General features: G+C 40.3%; 3 protein-coding genes across 4 annotated transcripts in view; 1 reads left to right on the plus strand and 2 right to left on the minus strand.

Moving 5' to 3' along the window:
* Positions 1 to 12,283, minus strand: part of LOC104847539 (N-acetyllactosaminide alpha-1,3-galactosyltransferase-like 1) — a 16,355-nt gene extending 4,072 nt beyond the window's left edge. The window contains exons 1-5 of one of the 2 annotated variants that reach the window (XM_033759266.1): positions 11,891 to 12,283; positions 9,551 to 9,629; positions 8,008 to 8,043; positions 6,737 to 6,780; positions 4,531 to 4,578 (exon numbers count right to left, since the gene is read on the minus strand). In XM_033759266.1, coding sequence (XP_033615157.1) covers positions 4,531 to 4,578; positions 6,737 to 6,780; positions 8,008 to 8,043; positions 9,551 to 9,580 — 158 coding nt within the window. In that variant the 5' untranslated portion in view covers positions 9,581 to 9,629; positions 11,891 to 12,283. Of the gene's footprint in view, positions 1 to 4,530; positions 4,579 to 6,672; positions 6,781 to 8,007; positions 8,044 to 9,550; positions 9,630 to 11,890 lie in introns of those variants that run through there. The other variant, XR_004515426.1, reaches the window with a different exon arrangement.
* Positions 12,284 to 13,145: 862 nt separating this feature from the next.
* On the plus strand, positions 13,146 to 16,273 carry LOC104847540 (basic proline-rich protein-like). The gene is made up of 4 exons (XM_010602982.2): positions 13,146 to 13,193; positions 14,867 to 15,017; positions 15,114 to 15,461; positions 15,563 to 16,273. Exons 1-4 carry the CDS (start codon positions 13,146 to 13,148, stop codon positions 16,027 to 16,029), a joined length of 1,014 nt encoding a protein of 337 aa, XP_010601284.1. The 3' UTR covers positions 16,030 to 16,273.
* A 1,392-nt stretch (positions 16,274 to 17,665) lies between these two features.
* The window catches only part of LOC104847542 (N-acetyllactosaminide alpha-1,3-galactosyltransferase-like), a 4,858-nt gene continuing 2,492 nt past the window's right edge, over positions 17,666 to 20,031 (minus strand). The window contains 2 exon segments of the mRNA XM_010602983.1: positions 17,666 to 18,061; positions 18,063 to 18,360. Coding sequence (XP_010601285.1) covers positions 17,666 to 18,061; positions 18,063 to 18,360 — 694 coding nt within the window.

The following is a 20,031-nucleotide window of genomic DNA, read 5'->3' on the forward strand; positions in this document are numbered from 1 at the left end:
TTTTTTTTTAATCTATTAAAGTTTGTGTCTTTTTAACCAAATAATAGCTTAACATTTTTATATCACCAAATATATCTCTTTAAACAGCTGCTATTTTCCATCATTGTGATCACCTTATCTAAATTTTCCATGTTGTCTTGCAGACTTTTTAACAAATTTTAAAAATTGTTTTATTTTCCACATTTAGGTCTTAAAATAAGCTAAGTGTATTTTTTTCTATAAAATGTATTAATTTAATACAATGAAATAAATCCAGGAATTTATTTTTATATGTAGTGCAAGATTGGGTCCCACTTTCTTCGCACTTGGATGGCCAGTGGAGCCAGCATAGCTTATTAAATAATTTGTCCTGTTTTGCTAAAATACCATCTTTGTTATATGTCAACTTTATATACACTGAAGTAATTCTGGATTTACCATTCCTCCAATTTTTGTTGTTGTTGTTGTTGCTGTTGATTTTATTACAACAATGTTACAGAGAGCCGGGTGTGGTAGTGCATACTTGGAGTCCCAGCACTCAGGAGGCTGAGGCAGGAGGGTCATTGTCAGTTAGAGGCCAGCCTGGGCTACATAGTGAGTGAGTTTAAGGCCCCCCTGAACTACATAGAGAAACCCTGTCTCAAAAGACCCCCCCCAAGAAAAACCCAACAAAAATTTTATAGTTTATGTTCTGATAGTTGTTGAGGCAAAAATCCTCTCAACCTTCTTCTTTCCCATACTTTTTTTGGCTGCTCTGAAACATTTATCCTTTTGTAGTTACTTCAGGCTTATTTTTTTTTCTTTTTAATAGGAACCAACAGTGAATGTCCTCCTGATACTTCACATATCAATGTAATTTCATTTCTTCTCTGAATAAGCATCTTAAACTAAAAGCCAATGTGATACTAATAAGCACGATCCCTCCCATTACAATAATGTCTGGTTGCTACCCCCACCGTTACGTTGGGAAGGAGTGCGAGTCACGGCAATTAGAGAACTGGCGGGTAGGGAGCAAGGGAATGGAGGGTGCGTTCTTACACAGAGTGGCTGGAGCAGGCTTCACTGCTAAAGAAATATTTGGGAGGAGTCTGGAAGGCAGTGCAAGAATGAACCCCTTGGCTATTTGGAAGATGAGGTCCATGGAGAAAGAAGGGAAGGGGAAAGGCATAGGCCATCCTCCGTGTATCTGAGGAACTTCCCGCAAGGCAGAGCGAAAGCAGTGAGGGAGGGAGGCAGCTGCTGAAGATGAGGTCAGAGATATTGTTTATTTACAACCAAAAGAAGACAGTTAGGATACATACAGCTGACAAAGGAAGGACTGGTTTCAAGCATGTATGGGGCATATCAAACATTGAATTTAAGCTGTGAACATTGAAATTAAACACTATTACAGTAAGAGACACATTGCAATTCGTCCACTTCAAAACACACCCCCTTCAAACACACTCATCCCATCATTGCTGCCTCTTTCGTGAGGGTCTTTAGTCATCCTGTCATGGCTGCCTTACTCTCTTGAATCCATTCAAAATGTTTACCTTTCATGCTTTTTTTTTTTTAAATTTAGGGGAAGAGTCAGAAGTCACATAGAACCAGAGTCCATGAGGAAGGCGATTGAATAAGGTGGATGAGGACAGACTGTAATGTTTTTATGAGCCCGCTTTTCCACTGGCTGGCGCTCAGAGCTGCATTCACCAGGTTTTTGATCACACCTCATAAAGACATTCATTTGGGACTTAGGGTAGTGGCAAGGACAATAAGATAAGGGTATCAAAAGTGGGGATTTTGAGGGGGAATTAATGGCAATATATCTTTTACTGTAATAAACTTTTAAATTTAAATGTTCACTGTATGTATATTTGGATCTCACCTTGTATTCTTTTTTTTTTTTTCAGCTTTAATTGAGTTTATTGGTACATTTTAGGGATACAGTACAGTTACATTCATTGTTGGGAATTTGTACCTCTACATGGCAAGTCATGGTTCTCATTTTTTCCCCTTGTCCCTGCCCTCCCTTCACCCCCTCCTCCCTCCCCATTTACAAACACTATTTCCATCTTTTCATTATCTCACATTTTTTTCTTTTCCCTTATTACCTTTCCCCTACTCATCCTACCTTCCCTACACCTTTAGCTCCTTTCTTCCCATTTCTAAATGTCAGGATTCTTATTAGGATCTTGTTTATTATTGCATATTATTCACAACAGAGAGACTATTCAATATTTACACATGTGTGCCTTATTTATTTCACTTAGGAGTATATCTTCAATATGTATCCATTTTCCCATGAATGAATGTACTTTCTCATTCTTTTTGGCTGAGTAATATTCCATTTTATAGAAAAACCACATCTTCTTTATCCAGTTTCCAACGGATGGGCAAATGGGCTGTTTCCAAGTTTTAGCTATTACAAACTGTGCCACTATAAACATGGGTGCGCATACTTCTCTGTGATATGATTCTTTTTCACCTTGTATTCTATAAGTCAACAGATAACACACACAGACAATTTAACAGAAATGGGAAAATATGTCATTACATTTCACTGAAGAGGAATCATGTGAAGAAACCTTTCACTGCTTTGGTGATTAAAGTAATTTAGCAGACCATAAAGAACAAAATATTCCTGCCCATTGCATAGGCAATGTTGCATATTAGAAAAGCATGCACAGTGACAAGATGTATTCTTCTTGGCTGGTGAAAGTTTACTTTTGTTTATTCATTTATTTATTTATTTTTTGGTACTGGGGATCGATCTTGGGTCCTTGCGCTTATGAGGTAGGCAGTGGCACCACTGAACTAAATCCCCAGCATGGCTGGTGAAAGTTTAAATTGATGTATCCACTTTGGAAAATATTATTAGCTCTGGGCACAGGTTGAACATTCACAGGCCTTAGCACTCAAGGGTTCCATATACCTCTGGGCCAGGAGCCTGGACAAGGTTGTGGTAATACTGTTCATGACAGCAAAAACCTAGAAACGACTCCATTGCCCATTTACAGGACAGCAGTGAAATGTTATTATGTAGCCATTTAAATGAATTAGGTGATATGTGATTTCAGGATGAATTTTAGTAATTCAATATTAGGGGAAATAAATCCCCAAAGATAATATGCAGTGTGATATCCTTTTTATGAATAGGATACACATTTATATTTATATTTATATTTATATTTATAATACAAAATAGCAAGGGGATGATGAACGAGGGTTCATGATGTATGTTATCAGTGGTTGGTTCAGGAGATCAAATGAGGATATAGCAAGAATATGGGAAGCAATATAAATGTTGAAGATGTTGAAGTTAATGAAAGATGTAATCTTTGTTCCGGTAGAATAAAAAAGAAAGCAAGAGGAAATATCATATAGAGTTTACACGAACCACTGATAACATACATCATGAATTTAGGATCATTTATATACTTCTGTCCACCTATATTTAAAGATGCAAATATGAAAAGATTTGCAGAGGATGAAATACAAATTGGTAATAAATGTACAAAAGAATAACTGAGAAGTAAAAATTGAATTATTTGGGGGAGGTGAATATTGGAGATTGAACTCAGGGAGCGCTGAGCGATATCTTCAGCTCTTTAAAAATTTTTTTGTTTAATTTTTTAAAATTTCATTAGTACATGTTTGCAGGGCATAATGTTTGTATTCATCTGAGGATGTAGGTTTTCATTTTTGTTTGATGGGGCCTTGTGAAATTGCCTAGGCTAATCTTGAAGTTACAATCCTCCTGCCTCACCTTCTGAATAGCAGAAATTGCAAGATATGTGCCAGTACACCCAGCTTGAATTAAGATATTCTAACTAAAAAAAGATATTTTTACTGGCCGTTTTGGCAATAATAAAATGTTTGGCCTTAGTAGACTATTATCACATACATAAAATGAAAAATAGAGGAAATATTAGTAACATTTCTCCACTGCAGATTAGAAAATAAATGGTACAATTATTAAAAGGAAATTGAATTAGTAGCCTAAAAAGATAACCTGAATTTAAAAAATTAAAATATATATCCTTTTAACTGATGGATCTTCCCTAGGAGTTTATCCTATAGCTAAATTCACAGTGATATAAAATATTCAAATAAGAATGTTTGTTGGAAAATTACTTACAGTGATCCCCAACAATACAAAACCAATAGGAGCATGGTTAAATAAAATACAGTGCTATACAGTCATAAGATTGAATATTAAATAACCATAGAAAGAATAAAGCTCTCTCTTGCGTGTCAATGCCAAAGTCAAAAGGAGCCAATAACAGTAATTAGGCTGCTTGTAAAGACATTTTGTTTCATCTAATAATACCAGGAACGTTACATCAGACAGAGTTTCTAATTACAGCTCTTGATTGCCTGATTCTTAACAAATAGTTCCTAGATTTACATGGAAAAGCTCTACAAGAAAAAAACGTTTAAGTCCAGAAACCTCCCAGGATATCTATAATTTGATGACAGAAAAAAACAAAAAACAAAACAAGAACCAACAAAAAAACACCTTAAGATTGAGCTACATTATTCTTTTGTGAGAAGAAATTTTGTTCTTACTTAGGATGAAACCAGGCTGAGAGCTGAGGTTCTTCCACTTGATTATTCCTCGGAACAAAGACAAAAATCAAGTCGATTAGTTAACTCAGTCAGTTAATATCTGTTGAACTCCGACAATATGACAGGCACAATTTTGTACTTGTTCTTCAACTGTGAGTGTTTAAATCTAGCTCCTGCCTGCGGGAAGCTTACAGAATAGCAGCAAACACAATATAAAAAGGACAATCATAGCGTCTTTTTGTTGTTAAGTGTTAATAGAGAAAAGTGGAAGGATGGAAGTGGGGTTTCCAACACAGATTTGGGGTTAAGGGAAATCCTTCAAAGAAGAAATACATGAATGGGGTCTGGAAGCACACATAAGGGTCTGTCCAGGAAAGACGCATGAGAAAGAAGTCACAGAAGGCAGAAAAGCCACGAGTGCTTTTTCTTGGTGAAGGGCTATGTTTTAAAAATTACCAGAGTGGGCCGGGGATGTGGCTCAGTGGCTTCGCCGCCTGCCTTGCAAGCTCAAGTATCTCATTTGGATCCCCGGTACCTCCCCACAATTGCTAGAGCAAAAGAAGGGTTAATATTCAGAAAATGCAGATTTAGATAATTAATTAGTTATTAGTAGCTTACCATATGATGGCTACTTTGTTGTGTGTTGACATAATGAAGCTGAAGTAAAGCAGCAGATGTTTACCCTTGATTTTAATTTAAAGATAGGCTCCAACTAAGGTTTTGTTTTACTTTTAATTATTCACCTAACGTGTCATCAGTCAACTTCCTTTTCATAAACCTGGGACATTTTGTGAAATAAGAATAACTTTAAGCAATTGTTCTGGAAATAAAAAGGAGTAGTTCTAAATTTCCCTATTTCTCCTACAAAAATCCTAGACATTATATATAAAACAAACATGCGTGACATCAAATAGAAAGAAGGCAGATGACTTAAGGGCCCAGGGACCTAAAGGTTGATGGCAGTGCATTCCCTGAGTTACCCTGTTGCTATATATTCCAGTAACCCAGAAATGCCACTGGAAATGCCACAGGAAATGCCTGGTCTTTTTAATTAAAAAATAAAGAGCCAGGTATTTAGTTCAGTGGCACCATGCCTGCCTTGCAACACAAGGTCCTGAGTTTGATTCCTGGTACAGCAAAAATAAACAAGTGAATAAATAACTGAACAAACAAATAAATAAATAACCAGGAAAATGGCAACCTAGCTGGCCCAAAAGCTCTTAGATCCTAACCATTCTGCTCCAGCCAACTACCACAGAAAAAACTGGGACTTCCTCTTCTACTCTCTCCAGCTAATGTCAGCAGAGTCTCAACTTTCACCCTTGCCAAAATGGTAATGGAGGTTCCCTCTCCTCATGACTGTGGAGTCAATGCAGGCTGAATTTCTGACCCCTACTCAGAAATTTAGACCCTCTCTGTCTAAGGTGTGGACAACATAATGTGGGGATCATGGACTCCCACCTCCATTCATCAGTAACAAAAATCCTTCCACTGCCAAACCCTTACACCTGGTTTCTATGGAGGCAAAGTAGAAAACTTGGAATTTCAGCATCAACTGATGGTAGTGACACAGTTCCAGAGCATTTCCCAGCTGAAGCAGTAACAGAGGGAACCTGAGAAAGCAGAGGATTTAAATAGATCTACAGTCTTATAACGTGATACCCAGAGATGTCCAGGTTTCAACTGTAAAATCATTTATTGTGTTATGCATGAGGAAGATCTCAACTTTAAGAGAAAAGGAAATCTACAATTGCCAGTATCACATAGGCACTAGAATTAACTGAGAGAAACTTTAAAGAAGCCTTTGTAAAAAGGTTTCAGCAAGCACTTACAAACGTGTGAAAAATAGAAACAGCAAAGATATAGAAAATCTAAACGAGGGACAAATGGGAACTTTGAAAGTTAAACACTAAGAAATTAAAATAACTGAACGGACAGGCTCAACAAGAGGATGGAGAGGACAGGGGAAAGAATCAGTGAAGCTGAAGATAAAACGATAAAAATTAATCAGCCATGGGTCAGGGATGTAGCTCAGCAGCGCCATGCCTGCCTGGAAAGCACAAGATCCTGAGTTCGATCCTCAGTACTGGGGGGAAAAAATCAGCCTGACCAACAGAGAAAAATCATTAAAACAAACCAAACCAAGCCACATAACAACAACAACGACAACAAAACCCAGCCTCGGGACAATAAAGATGTAACATACCTTAACCCAAAGAAATTGCACCAAGGCATGTGACAGTCAGATTTCTAAAATTAAAGATAAGAAAATCTTGAAAACAGAGAAAAAGATCCATTACCTATAAGAGCAAAACAATTTCACAATGAGTGGATTCACATCAGGAACCACGGAGGCCAAAAGGAAGTGGCACGATACTTTCCAGGTGTTTTAAGAAAATAATCTTCAACCAAAATGTGCCCCGCTGAGCAAAATTTTCATGTGTCTGTTTGTGGAGTACTACACTGCGATTAATAAGAGTGAGCTATGAATTAACACAGGAGTCGGCTTGGATCTCAAGGGGATTGTGCTGAGTGAAAAAGTTCTGGTCACGTCCTATAAGATCTCATTTATAAAAATCCACAAAATGACAAAAGTATAGACATGGAAAAAAAATGAGCAGCGATGCCAGAGATTAGACAGGGTTCGGAGGAGGATATTGTACATGAGTTCAAATGGGGCACATTTGTTGCGATGGAAGAGTTGTGAATCTTGATTGTTATTGTGCTTACAGGAATCTACACACGGTAACGTCACATAAATGTCAGTGTCCACAGCTACATCTATGTTTCCATCTCCATATCTATGTATCTTGCCTAAGTGTGAATTTCCTGAATTTGATTATTACTGGTACAATTATGTAAGGTGTAACACCGAGGGGAGTGGGGGGAAAATATACCTGATCTCTTTGCCACATCCTATAATCAATAGTTAATGTAAAAAAAAAAAAAAGGAGTACATCCCTTTAAGATATTTTCAAAGATATCATTAGCTAAGACATTTTGTTATGGGATTCTCCAGGAAGGTGCTCTTTCAAAATCCAAATGGTCCCTGCCTAAATTAACTAAAAATACACAGTCACAGAGCGCTTTGAAACATTTGTTTTGAGGGTTTTCGCTAATTGTGGGGTCCTCTACAATGAGACCATAGTTGACGAGAGCTAGCTAGCAATCATCATCTAAAAAATATTGTGCTGGAGAGACACCTACAGCTAGTTTCAAAAACTTGTTCAGGGTTAGCTAGTGAGTGTGTCAAGTGAGCAAATGCTGGAGGTCTGTAGAATCTCATATACATGGATAAGGCATAAGCCTTCAGTCCTTCTGAACAGGTGTCCAGGAGATGAGTCAGTGTGTCACTTTGACTCTAGGGAATTCAGTCTAGTCTTCTGCGCTCTCTGTCCACCAGCACTGTTAGGAGACATCTGGCCTAGCTACTCTGCCCTGAATACTTTGTAGAGCATCCATAGGATAAATTCTTACCAGCAGACATATATCTTCTGCAGGCGGTTCTTTATGCTTTAAATAAATGAAAAAGCAATCATTTTGGTTTTAAATTTGACAAAATTTTTCTATTACAACAAAAAGTCTAGAATTCAAATGTTCCATGCACTCATTCGTTAGCCAGAATGCATTAAATGTTTATGACATACTATACATAATGCTATAGTTATGAAATGCATGACGAAATCCAGGCCTGGCATTAGTTTATGGTCTATTTTTTCTTAAAAATGGACAGCCTTTTATTATCTTCAAAAAGATGACATTGCCAGGTGTGGTGGAACCCACTTGTAATTTCAGCATTCTGCTAGGCTGAGGCAGGAGGATTACAAGTTTGAGCCTATCCAGGACTGGGGATGTGGTTCAGTGTGAAGGCCCTGGGTTCAATCTCCCAGTAACACACCCACGCCACCATCACCACTGCATTAATACTGTTATAATTGGCTGTGAGCCATTTTCATTAATGTACAATAGCCCTGAGGAGAAATAACCTGTAGTATGTACTAACAAAGCAATAAGACTACACTTAAAATATATTAGCTCTCACAATATAGCTGCTTTTCAAATAGCCTTCACGTTGCATTACTTGTAAAGACCAGAAGAGGAGGTCATAGAAAAGATTAGAATTAGAATTTTTCTTAATTAGGAAATTTTAGCAGGTTAAAAAATGTGTTTTCCAGTATAACCAGGTTATTTATTTATTTATTCGGTACTAGGGATTGAACCCAAGGAGTACTGAGCTACAATTCCTAACACTTAGAAAAAAATTTTTTTTAAAATTCTGAGAGTCTTGCTAAGTTGCTCAGGCTGGTCTTGAATGTGAGATTCTCCTGCATCAGTCTCCTGAGTCACTGGGATTGCAGGAGTGAGCCGTGAGCTACATTCAGGTTTCTGTAACTTTGACATAGCTTAAATTTTTAGAAAAGCCTTAGATTCATTAATTTTGAGCGAAATATATATCCCTAAGCAACTGGTCTGAATATAAACTCATGTGTTCATCAGGTAGGCATGTGAAAATTGTTCAAAATTATCCCTTTAGGTCAACAACTCCTTTTTTGAAACATATTGCTTAACAGAGAAAGAAAGGTGTGTGTAAATCTTAGTTACAAGGATGGCAATCATAATATTGTTTATTAAAGTGAAAAACTAGATGATAAGGACTTAAAAATTTTTATCTAAAATATCCTAAAACAGTCCTCTTACCTCCCCTCCTTTCTCTTTAGTATCATTATATAAAACATAACATCCTTGACCTTTCGGATTTCTTTGTTTATTGTTCTTCTCCTCTCCTCACTCCAACTGTGATGCTTCATAAAAGAGTGACTTTGGGTCACTGCCGTTTTCCCACCACCTTGAAGAGGGCCTAGCACTAAGATCGGTAAGGATTTACTCAGTGTTGAAAAGATGAAAAGTAACTTTCGATAGATTTAAAGAGCGCTATTAATAGCTTTCAGATAGAACTCAACACTTTCGATCAACTTGGCCAATCATTAAGGACAATGATTCTCCAGTATTTTATATTTACCTGAAATGATACTCCATACATGTTAGCCATAAACCAGATAAAATCAGTATCAGAATTTTTCTTTTAGAATTCATTCCCTCTAGAAAAAGAGGATAAAAAGTTGGTTATTTTGTTTTTGTTTCTGTTTTCTTAGTGAAAAATGGCTTCTTTACCATCTTCTAACAACAATTCAAGATGTGGAAATTTGGCTACTAACTTCTTTCAGTGCCCAATGCTTGTTCATTCTTAGGGAGAAGGCATACTTGGGTCAGGGAACCCTCCTGTTCTGTTCAAAGAGCCTGACAGTCTCCTTCAAATGCACCCTGATCCTTTCGAGAATTCGGTGCCAAGTGTCTGTGATGTTTCTCTTGCATTCCTTTATCAAAGTCCACCCTGGCTTTATATAGCTTGCACAAAGATAGAAATGTGATAGGGCTACTGATTTAAAAATAAATGAGCTTGTAAAGAATGATTGAAAGTCTGCCAAGAGTTGTACAAGATCCCAATGATGAATGTAACTGTACTGTATACCTAAAAAGTAGCAATAAACTCAATGAGAGAGAGAGAGAAAAAGTCTGAATTACAGATACTAAGCACTAAAACAGAATATTTGGACCCAGCTGCAGGCCTTGCCTTTGGGCTATGCCTTAGATAGAGTAAAATAGAGGTGTCTGGTGCTTCATCTTTGAACACTTATTTAATATGCAAGATGTTTTATATCTGTACTTAATAGCGCAATTGGTGCTTAGCCTCGTATGGCTGGTGAGCCCGGGCAATGCTGGTAACCCAAACAGTGGAGCTTGAAGACTTAGCAGGAAAAAAATGATTGAAGATATCAACTCATGTTTTTTGTCTTGACTACTACTTGTTGAAATAAAATTTTGTATCTCATAGGTTAAATAAAATAGTCTATTATGACAAAGTTGGTCTGTTTTTTCCTCTTCTTTGCAATATAGTTTCTAGAATATTTAAAGTGACAAAAACATCTTAAATGTCTAGTGGAAAATTCTTTTAGAGATAATGCCGCGCTGGGAAGGCTTCAATTAGGACAATTTTAGTGTCCAGCTCTGTGAAATGGCCAGCTCTTTTAAATTCAAGATCTTTTCAAATATTATATGAATGAAACAAGACTGCGGTCCATCTTGCAGATTGTTTTCTGACAGGGGACACTTTGGTGACCTTATTCTTCAAAGCCAGTAGTGTGTTGCTGTCGCCTGTTAGTTTATAGAATATTCTCTCGAGGCAAGGCTGGGGGATCATTATTACCTATGCCTTTCTTTGTGTTTTTTTTTTGTTGTTGTTGTTGTTTGTTTGTTTGTTTGTTTGGTACCAGGGATCGAACTCTGATCCTTGCACTTTCGAGGCAGGCAGTGGAACCACTGAGCTAAATCCCCAGCCCTTTACCTGTACCTTTCTCATGTCATTCATGGTTTTATATAGTTCCTTCCAGAATGGCTACATCACCTTTTGTTTCAAAGATGTAAAGAGGGTTCTAAGACTAGCATTCTCCAATCATATTTTTAAGACTTTCAAAAATACCAAAGAATCAAATGAGATACTGTATACTACTCTCCTGCTGTTTGAGTCTTCTACTACTGGTGATGTCACCAGACTCTTTTGATGATGAAACATTAGGAAGTCACTGTCATAACTGCATTGGGCAGCAAGTTGTTTTCACTGCTACCAAACAACAGAACCTCACCCCAGCTGAAAAATTAAAGGGTTCAAAAAATATTCTTGTAGCCAGGTGTGGTAGTGCACCCCTGTAATACCAGCACTTGGGAGGCTGAGGCAAGAGGATCATCACCTGAGTTTGAGGCCAGCCTGGGCTACATGGTAAGTTTAAAGTCAACCTGAACCACATAGTGAGACCCTGTCTCAAAACAAAACACTACACACACAAAAAAAAATCTGCCTTTGTTGTACTCTCTTACTTTTCTTTATAATAGAACTTTGAAATATATTTCAAATTGGGTGTTGTATGCATAGATGCATATCTATATATACTAAGTATGACAGAGAAAGAGTATAGCAACCTTCTTTTTTTCATCCTATTTTAGACAGCCTGTTTATCCCAGGCAGAGCTAATCACATCTTACAATGTTTTTAAAGTATCTTTTTTGTGATTATAAAATAACACGTTTTCATATTATAAAATTTGTGTAGCACATAAAACCACAATAAAAAAGAAATCATATGTAATCACACTATGCTGGAACCCTTTAGTCATTGTTAACTTAATAACATAACATGATTAATTTTTTCCTTCCCCTAAAAACATTTTTTTCTTACTGAAAAAGATAATGCATGTATTCACATATGATTTTAAAAATCTTAACAAAAATAAGTGACAAAATGTACCTTGAGTCTTCTTCTACTCCAGTTCCTGACTCTTCTTGTTAGCCCGTCCCAGTACAGCCACTGTTTATATAGTTTCTTGAGCCCTATCCTCTAAGTATTCTGTGCCTATACATATGTTTTTAAGTATTTAGTAATCCTCTTCATAGAAATGGCTTCGTAGTAAACACACCCTCCTGGATGTTCAGTTGCTCACTCATCAGTATATATACTGCTACTGGAGATTGAACCCAGAGCCTTTACATTGAGCTACATCTAAAGCTCTCTCGTCATTTTTTAAAATTTTGAGATAGGGCCCTTCCAAGTTGTTAAGTTGCTGGGCTGTTGCATAATCAGCTTGTAGATAGCCAAGTCTTTCCTCTCTCCCCCAGTCCTGCAGGCTCCTTAACGGCCTGCCTAGGAGTGGTGAGGCCGTCTGTCTCTGAGTACCCACCTGGCTGCAAGCCTGCAGGCTGTTAGAACCACTCCCAAGATTCCGTGTTCTCTGGATAAAGAGTGTCAGGGGAGTTGCCGACCAGCAGCGGCCTCTCTTCTCTTTTTCAACAACCCAGATATTTGGTTTCACCTAGAAGTTTCACCCTTCAGATTAATTTTCTGTCTTTGGGTGTGGCTGCCTCCTCTATTTCAGAATACCTGCATTATCCCATGTCTCTCCTCTGAGTTTAATGCATCTCCTTCTCTAGTCGGCCATTTTGGAATCCTGCAGCTCTCCCTATATTTTGAACATCATTGCATTCATTATACCTCTTACTAATGTGACTCATTCTCTTTCTACTGTTGGGCTGTATTTTCCTATGTAAATGTCTCATAATATATTAATGTATTTTCTATTGCTAGCCAGCTTGGTCATTTACCCTCCTAGCTCTTATAAGACATGCCAAAGCGAAATGCTTACATGGGCTAATTGAGCACATGTTGACGTTGCAGGTTAAATTGTTAGAATGTGATTCTTAAAAGCAGTTTGTGTTCATCTGGAAGAGACATCAGTAAACCTCAGAGGTGTGTTAACTCCGAGCCCTTGGTCATCCAGATACCTCGCATGATATCATTGTTGACATCATGTCAGTTGTGTCATTTGAGCAGAAAATGGCAAGAACCCCAGATGTCATTGCCAATACAATGTATATCAGGATGTGAGAAAAAGGCCCCGCAAAAACTCAGGGGCCTGACACATAATTACATTTTGAGCAGCATATAAGCATACCCATCTAGACTAGATCCTGTACCCTTCACCACTTTTGACTATATCAGAGGCGCCATGCTCAGTGGGACTCTGGACATTGGAGGCAACCTATACTGCATTGGGGTATGCCACTTGGACAATTTATTGAGCAACTGGTACTCTGGGCAATTTTAAATAAGGCCTAGAACAGTAGAAAGGGCTATGTGAAGTCCATTGGAAAATCGATGACAAGAAAGTTGAGGCCCTTTCTGTGTTCTGGAGTTGAAGGATGTATGTGTCCATAAGCATGTTCACTGAAGAGTAATCTCAGTAGAAGAGACTCTAAGTAATGGAGAAAAATGGGATGATCTGTCCGGTAAGATCAGCTAGCCTCTTTCTACGGCCACCACAGTGCTTGCTCTCTGGGCCTGTGGAGAAAGGCTTTGGTGACAGGGGTGGATTCTTTGCCTGACCTCAGTAAGCCAGCCTTCCATTCATCATTGTCAACCACTCATTGTCAACCAATTCGTCATTGTCTCCACTGCTAATATCCAACCTGCCAGCAGCGAAGTCACTCTAAATAGCTCCCATGGCATCTTTCCCTCCGAGGGGCCATCTGACTAGTGGTGGAACATTGGTTCTGCTCCATCATGGAAAGGGAAGAAGTCTGTCTCCAAACAACTACACTCTGAGTACAGATTTTCCTTCCTTTCTTACTCTTCTGAGAGCACCACCACTTGTGAACTTATGGAATGCTTTATCCATTGCCTCTGACTAGGTGGTACACTTACTGAGAAATAGCTACAATGATGGGCTGAAGCTCATGAAGCCTTTTGGGCTGGCCATACATCGCTCAATGAGCAGCCCCTCACGTTGTGGAACGTCTTGCTGAAGTTTCACTTACACTTGTCAGTTGGCTGTAGGCTATGCCATGAGGTTGGGTGCCATTCTATAGGATGTGCCTATGCCTTGAAATAGTGGCCACTGTGTCATAGTGTGTCGTACCATAGCCAGAATGCATGTGGCAGAGAAGTGGAGCCCCTTTTACAACTACATGAAATAACCTACTGGGGTAGCTTTTGCTTCCAGAGCTGCAAGCTTGGGTTCAGGAGGTTTGGAGGTTCTAGTGTATGAAGAAGAAAAGCACCCCTAGGAAACACAGACATCCTATTGAACTACAATTTGAGACTTTCCCTGGCCATTTACATTCTCATCACCCAAATCCACAGCCACAGAAGGGGTTTTCTGTACTGGATTGGAGGCCTGATCACAATTACTAAGAAGAAAGTTGGTCACTACCTTGTAATACTGGACTGAGGCTATGTTTTCAAGGCATCACTGGGAGCCTCTAAATAAATACCACCTTAACCCAGGAGAACTTTTTAGGGGAAAACCGTGGCAGTCATTTCAGAAAGACTGGAAAAGAGATTCCTGAAGGAAGAAGTTTATGCTACCTCACCAGGTAAAGAGCCCCCTCCAGTTTCTAGCAGAAGGTTAAAAATATACAGTGGGTAGTAGAATTAAGAAATGATAAATGTGAACTTGATCTATGACCAGTTACAGAGACGAGGATTATAGCAGACATGCATAGTTTTCCTGTCTATACTATAAATATAAATTTATATTACATTATCTATTTTATGTACTAATATGTATCTTCATGTGCTAACTGATTAACCTATTTTTTATCCTTCTATCATTTTTATGAGTACTAGGTTTTTAAAAAAATTAATTTACCCCCCACTCTTGGTGACTGCTTGGGGAAAAAAGGTGATAGCCCAGGAGATGACAGTAAAGCAACTGGCCCACCCTCCCAGAACAGCAGCACTGGCGGGGGAAGAGGGTTAGAAAACGACTGTGGCCCTGAGGATAAGAATTCTGTCAAGGCTAAGCTGCTCCTGGAGAAGGGCCAGCCCAGGAAAGGGGAGCGGAAGCCCAGCATGGGCGGGGAGGTGCTGGCCACCCCCAGTAAGGCTGCGTTCAAGCTCAAGGACCCTCCGTAAGGCTACTTTGGGCCCAAACTTCCCTCTTCTCTGAGTAGGGAGCCTGTCCTCCCCCGATAAGGAAGCTCCCAGCTGCCCAACAGGACGTGTAAGGAGTCTGGGGTAGAAAGGGGGAAAGAGCAAGACCAGGCAGAGACGGAAGAGGGCCCTCCGGAGAGGAGAGGACGCCAGTTCCTGGCGCGGACCCAGCTGGCCCCTTATCTGACCTGCCCCCAGGAGAGCCAAAGTCCAAAGAAGCTGGTGCCGAGCACCCCGTGGCTCCACTGGGCAGCCCGGCACAGGACCCAGCCATCCCCCTTAGCTACCTCCCTGACCCCCCGCGATGGGGACGCCCTGGAGGGAGGCCCTGGAGAGCCGGGCCGTGGACGCTGGCTTGCTGCCCACAGCCCCTACCTGGAGCACTTGTCAGGTGAGTCTCCCACCGCGGAGCCCAGCGTCGAGACCCCGGAGGGGCGAGGAGCCTCCCCGGCCTTGGAGCTGCAGCCCCTCACCCTCACCTTCACTGCCCAGGAGATGGAGAAGCACCGCAGGCCGCGCAGCAGGCGAACTTCCCTGCTCTGCCTCCCCCTCCGGCCCCCGCACCAGCCCTGCTGCCCAACCACATCCAGCGGCCTCCATCGTCATCTTGCAGCACCCCGGGGCCACTCCACGGCCACCCTGGCCTGGGTGCACGACATCCTCCGGCCCCACCGACGCCATCCTGTCGCACCTCACGCACTCCGTCATCCCCGCCACCGCCACCTTCCTGGCCCGTCCTCACCACATCCACCCGGGCCCTTCACCTTCCACCCAGTCCCGCACGCTGCCCTCTCCCCAACCCTGCTCGCCCCTCGGGCCGGGAGCCACCCAGGCCAGGGCAGGCGCCCCGAGATTCTCCCCTCGGGGTGTGGGGCCGAGGCCGCCCCCTGGGTGGGCAGCGTCCAGCGTCCGGGAGCCAAAGAGCGGAGCTTGGGCTTGCAGGGCTGGGCTGCGGGTGAGGCTTGCTTTGGGTTCACTATCACGGATCCCCTTCCTCCTCGTGCTGTCCTCCTTTCCTGTGTTTGTGGGCTAGGGAGCTCCCGTCTGCTGCCCACGCCTTCAGGTCGTCACCTCCACGTGGCCCCTCTTTCTTGCCTCTACTTTTTATCCTGCTCCTCTCTATCAGCCCCGACACACTTTCCTTGTCTCTGACACGTGGAAGGTCCCGGCCAGTGAGTACTCTGCAGCCTGTGGGAGGCGACATCCCTGTCCCTCAGTGACACACTGCCCAGGTGAGGTGGAAAGGAAATGTGACCTGGAACCCGGCAGGTGTGACCCGGTCCCTGGTCTAGAAGAGGCCTCCACACGGCCCGGGGAGAGGGTCCTCTTGTGGCCGGGTTTTGACAGCTGCCCGGTGCTGCCCAGGGCCCGTGCGGGTCTGATGGGTGTATCTTTTGTTGTGTTGATGTTCCCTTCCTAATTTATAGAATTTTTTTAGTGTAAAAATTGCCCTGAACTATAAAGGTAAATGCTGCTTTTTGTAGCGCATATAAAAAGATTTCCTACTTGTAGTAGACTGCAATGCTATTTTTTACATCCAGCTCTTCAAGTGACCCTTATTCTGGTGGCTTTGTGCAAATATGTTTGCCCTAGTTGAATTAAGAAACTTTAAGGGTTATAAAATGAAAGTTAAAAAAAAAGTATTTGTTTTCTGCTAGATACTCTGCCCCAAATCCATTGAGGTGAGAGTTCCCTGAAGTAGGAGGAGTTACATCCGGTGCTAATGAAGACGACCTCTCTTCTCTGGGGATCCTGGACACGGCAGGCAGCTTGTCAGCTGGTATTTGGTGTTCTGCCATTAGGGGAAGAAGATGGTTATTCATTTTCCCAAAAGGAATTGAACTCTGCTATGTAGAAACATGAAATCATTCTGTGAGAGTTAGAGGTAGAAGGGTGTAAAGGCGCCTCCTGGTAAGACGGACTGCGGTAACCACTGACCTGTTTGCTTTCTGCTCATTGTGGTAAGGCCCAGCATTACACAGATGCTGGGTTTAAAGTGGCTGTGTTCTCAAGGGGACGATAAAGGGCAGCTTCCACATTTCTCGCCATATATCTTTACTAGTTTTTAATTAAAAAAAGAACAACTTTGTAGTTTTAAAGCATGGAATTCTTTTTGAGTGACTCGTAGTTTTCTGTCACAGCCCATCCAGTGGCGGTTTTAACATCTTCAAAGTTTTACCTCCAGGCCGTATACAGTTGCAGAAATCTTCTTTCCTCATACCGGAAGACAACCCTTTTCCTTAAGTGCTTTGAGGAATTTAAATCTATTTGGATCAATTAAAATATGTTAAGCTTCATTGCTTGTGGTAGAATCTATTCTGTTCCGATACAATCTCACAAGTAATATTCCCTCAATACTCATACACAAGGTGTACAATTACTACATCTCCATCCGATTTTAGTAAACTCGTTCTGCAACGACTTGTATCCCATGATCTGTGATTCAAATTTAATATCATGAAACTTAAGAGTTTGCTGTGTTCGTAGGCTTGTCATTTCGATAGTGATCTTTTAGCGCTAAAATTTGTCCAGTGCTGATTTTCTAAATAAGTCAAAGTGATGTTCTTGAATTCGGAAGTACAAAGAACTATAAACTTACTGCTTTCCTCTAAGAAGTTCATAATTCTTAAAGTTCCAAGAAAGTCTGACACTTTTAATACAGGAAGGCCTTCCAAGAGGGGAAGCCCGGCAGTATTCTGGTGATGAGATGTTAGTGGGTTTATGGAGAAAGAAATACTTGTTTAAGTGGCTTTCATCATGCCGCACTGCTTCAAAGTTATTTTTCTTGTCATTCATGATTCCTTTGGCGCACTCCCTGACAATCCTGAGAACCTGGGCCGGAGTGCCACCAAAAACAGCAGCGTGATAATAAAAGTCTCCCTGACCACGGGGTATATCAGCTTCTGATGACGCATTTCTCTCGTAAGGAAACAAGTCAGGATATTCCTGATACCAAAAGCTGTGCAATTGAGCTACTGACTCTCCTAGGGTCTTCCACACCATATCTGTTTCTGAAGACTTGGTCCACATCCATGCAGAAGAGGAAGTCAACTTCATGTTGGATGTGATCCACGATGTGTTCTCCGATGGTCTTCATGCGCATCATACTGACATCTTGCCATCTCTTCTCTTGCTTAATCTGAAAAACTTTGAATGTATGGTGACGATTCAGAGATACCCAGGGTATTCTAGAAAAGTTGTCTGTCATGATATAAATGATGACTCTCTGGTCAGTCATAAAGAACTTATCAGCAGATAATAAAAATCTTCCCAAATAGTACTGAAGGTATCTGTGAAGTGAGAACAAAGTGATTAGTTTATCTTTCTATCTTTTAGTTTTTTCAACCAAATGTACAATATGATTTTTGAGTAGCATAGGAGAAAAAAAAGGGAAAATATCTACCTCTCCTCTCCCCCATGGGGTTCTGCACATCACAGAATACAAGAGGAATACCTCCTGAGAATGCCTCCTTTGCAAACTGAACAGAACCCTGCTGGATAGGAAAGCCAGAGTTTTCAGCATTATCAGAGTAATGGTAACCAGGGCTGGGGATTTTGCTCAGTGGTTTTGCCATCTGCCTTGCAAGGACCTGCATTTGATCTCTGGTGCAAAAAAAAAAGGAAAAGAAAAGAAAAGAAAAATGGCAACTTGCTTTGGGGGTTGCAGGCAGGAAAGGTCCTGCCTATAGCTTGCTTTATAAATTGTCAGTTACACAAATCAGAAGTGATATAGTGAGCCCTCTACATCCGAATCCTTTTTTCTAATTTTTCCTTGTGGCCCTTATTACATGCTACCAGGATAAGTGGAAAACAAGACTTCCTCATTTCTGGTCTCACAAGCCAATTAAAGATCCTCAGAGTGACTGAAAGTCTCAAGCCAAAGGAAAGTCTCAATTAAAAAAGAGAAAAGTTAATCATATGTGGCTTAGCTTCCAATAATGATGATGCAAACTTTAGAAATGAGCTCTGGATACTGATCTAAATTTTAAGAAGTATGACAGGCCACAGGTCAAGAGAAACCTTTCTAATTCAGCACATCTAAAATTACCAGGTGAGTTATGAAAAATGTCACTTAAAATACTACTGTGTTGCATGGTAGCATTCAAATCCAAAGAAGCCCAACATCCACATTCCTTTTATGGTTGGTATTTTTGTGTCATATTTCAGACGTCTTTGCCTTTTAACCTAATGAAAATATTGTCCTGCATTTTCTTCTAGTAGATCTACTGCTTTGTTTTTCACATTTTTCTATTATCCATTTGAAATAATTTTTGCGTACCAAGATATAGAAGAAATTGAATTATTTCAATTAAATAAAACTTTCTACTTTGGAAGGACATTATAGGTACAAAAACTTACAAATATATGATACAGGGTTCCCTAACATTAATTCTTAGCTCGGCATGATGCTGGAATCCCAGCACTCTAGGCTGAGGCAGAATGGTTGCCATGAGTTTGAGGCCTGCCTGGGCTACATAGTGAGTTCAAGTCTAGCTTGAACTACATAGCGAGAGTCTGTCAAAAAAAAAAAAAAAAAAAGGAAAAATTGTGGAAATGATGATCAAAAATATAGTGAATGTTAATTTTTTTAAATTGCATTACAGTCAGAATTTTTTGATTTATTTGTTTTTTTTGTTTTGTTTTGTTTTTTTGTACTGGAGATCAAACTCAGGTCTTTGTGCTTGTAAGGCAGGTGCAGAACCACTAAGCTAAATCCCTGGGCCCATTTGCTTTATTATTAAAAACTCTGTATTTTACTTAGGAAATGATCACAATAATATAAAGTTTGATAAAAAATACAGTGTCTAAATTTTTAAAATTATTCCAGTAAAAGACACATTTCCATTAATGCCCCTCAAAATACTCCATCTATCTCTGACTCCTCTTGTCCCATTATTCTTGTCTGAAGCAATTCTGGAAGTCCTTTATCATTTTTTTTTTTTTTTTTTTTTTTTTTTTTT

The sequence above is a fragment of the Fukomys damarensis genome, unplaced genomic scaffold (assembly GCF_012274545.1).
Source record: "Fukomys damarensis isolate Sample0158 unplaced genomic scaffold, DMR_v1.0_HiC HiC_scaffold_36, whole genome shotgun sequence".
NCBI lineage: Eukaryota > Metazoa > Chordata > Mammalia > Rodentia > Bathyergidae > Fukomys > Fukomys damarensis.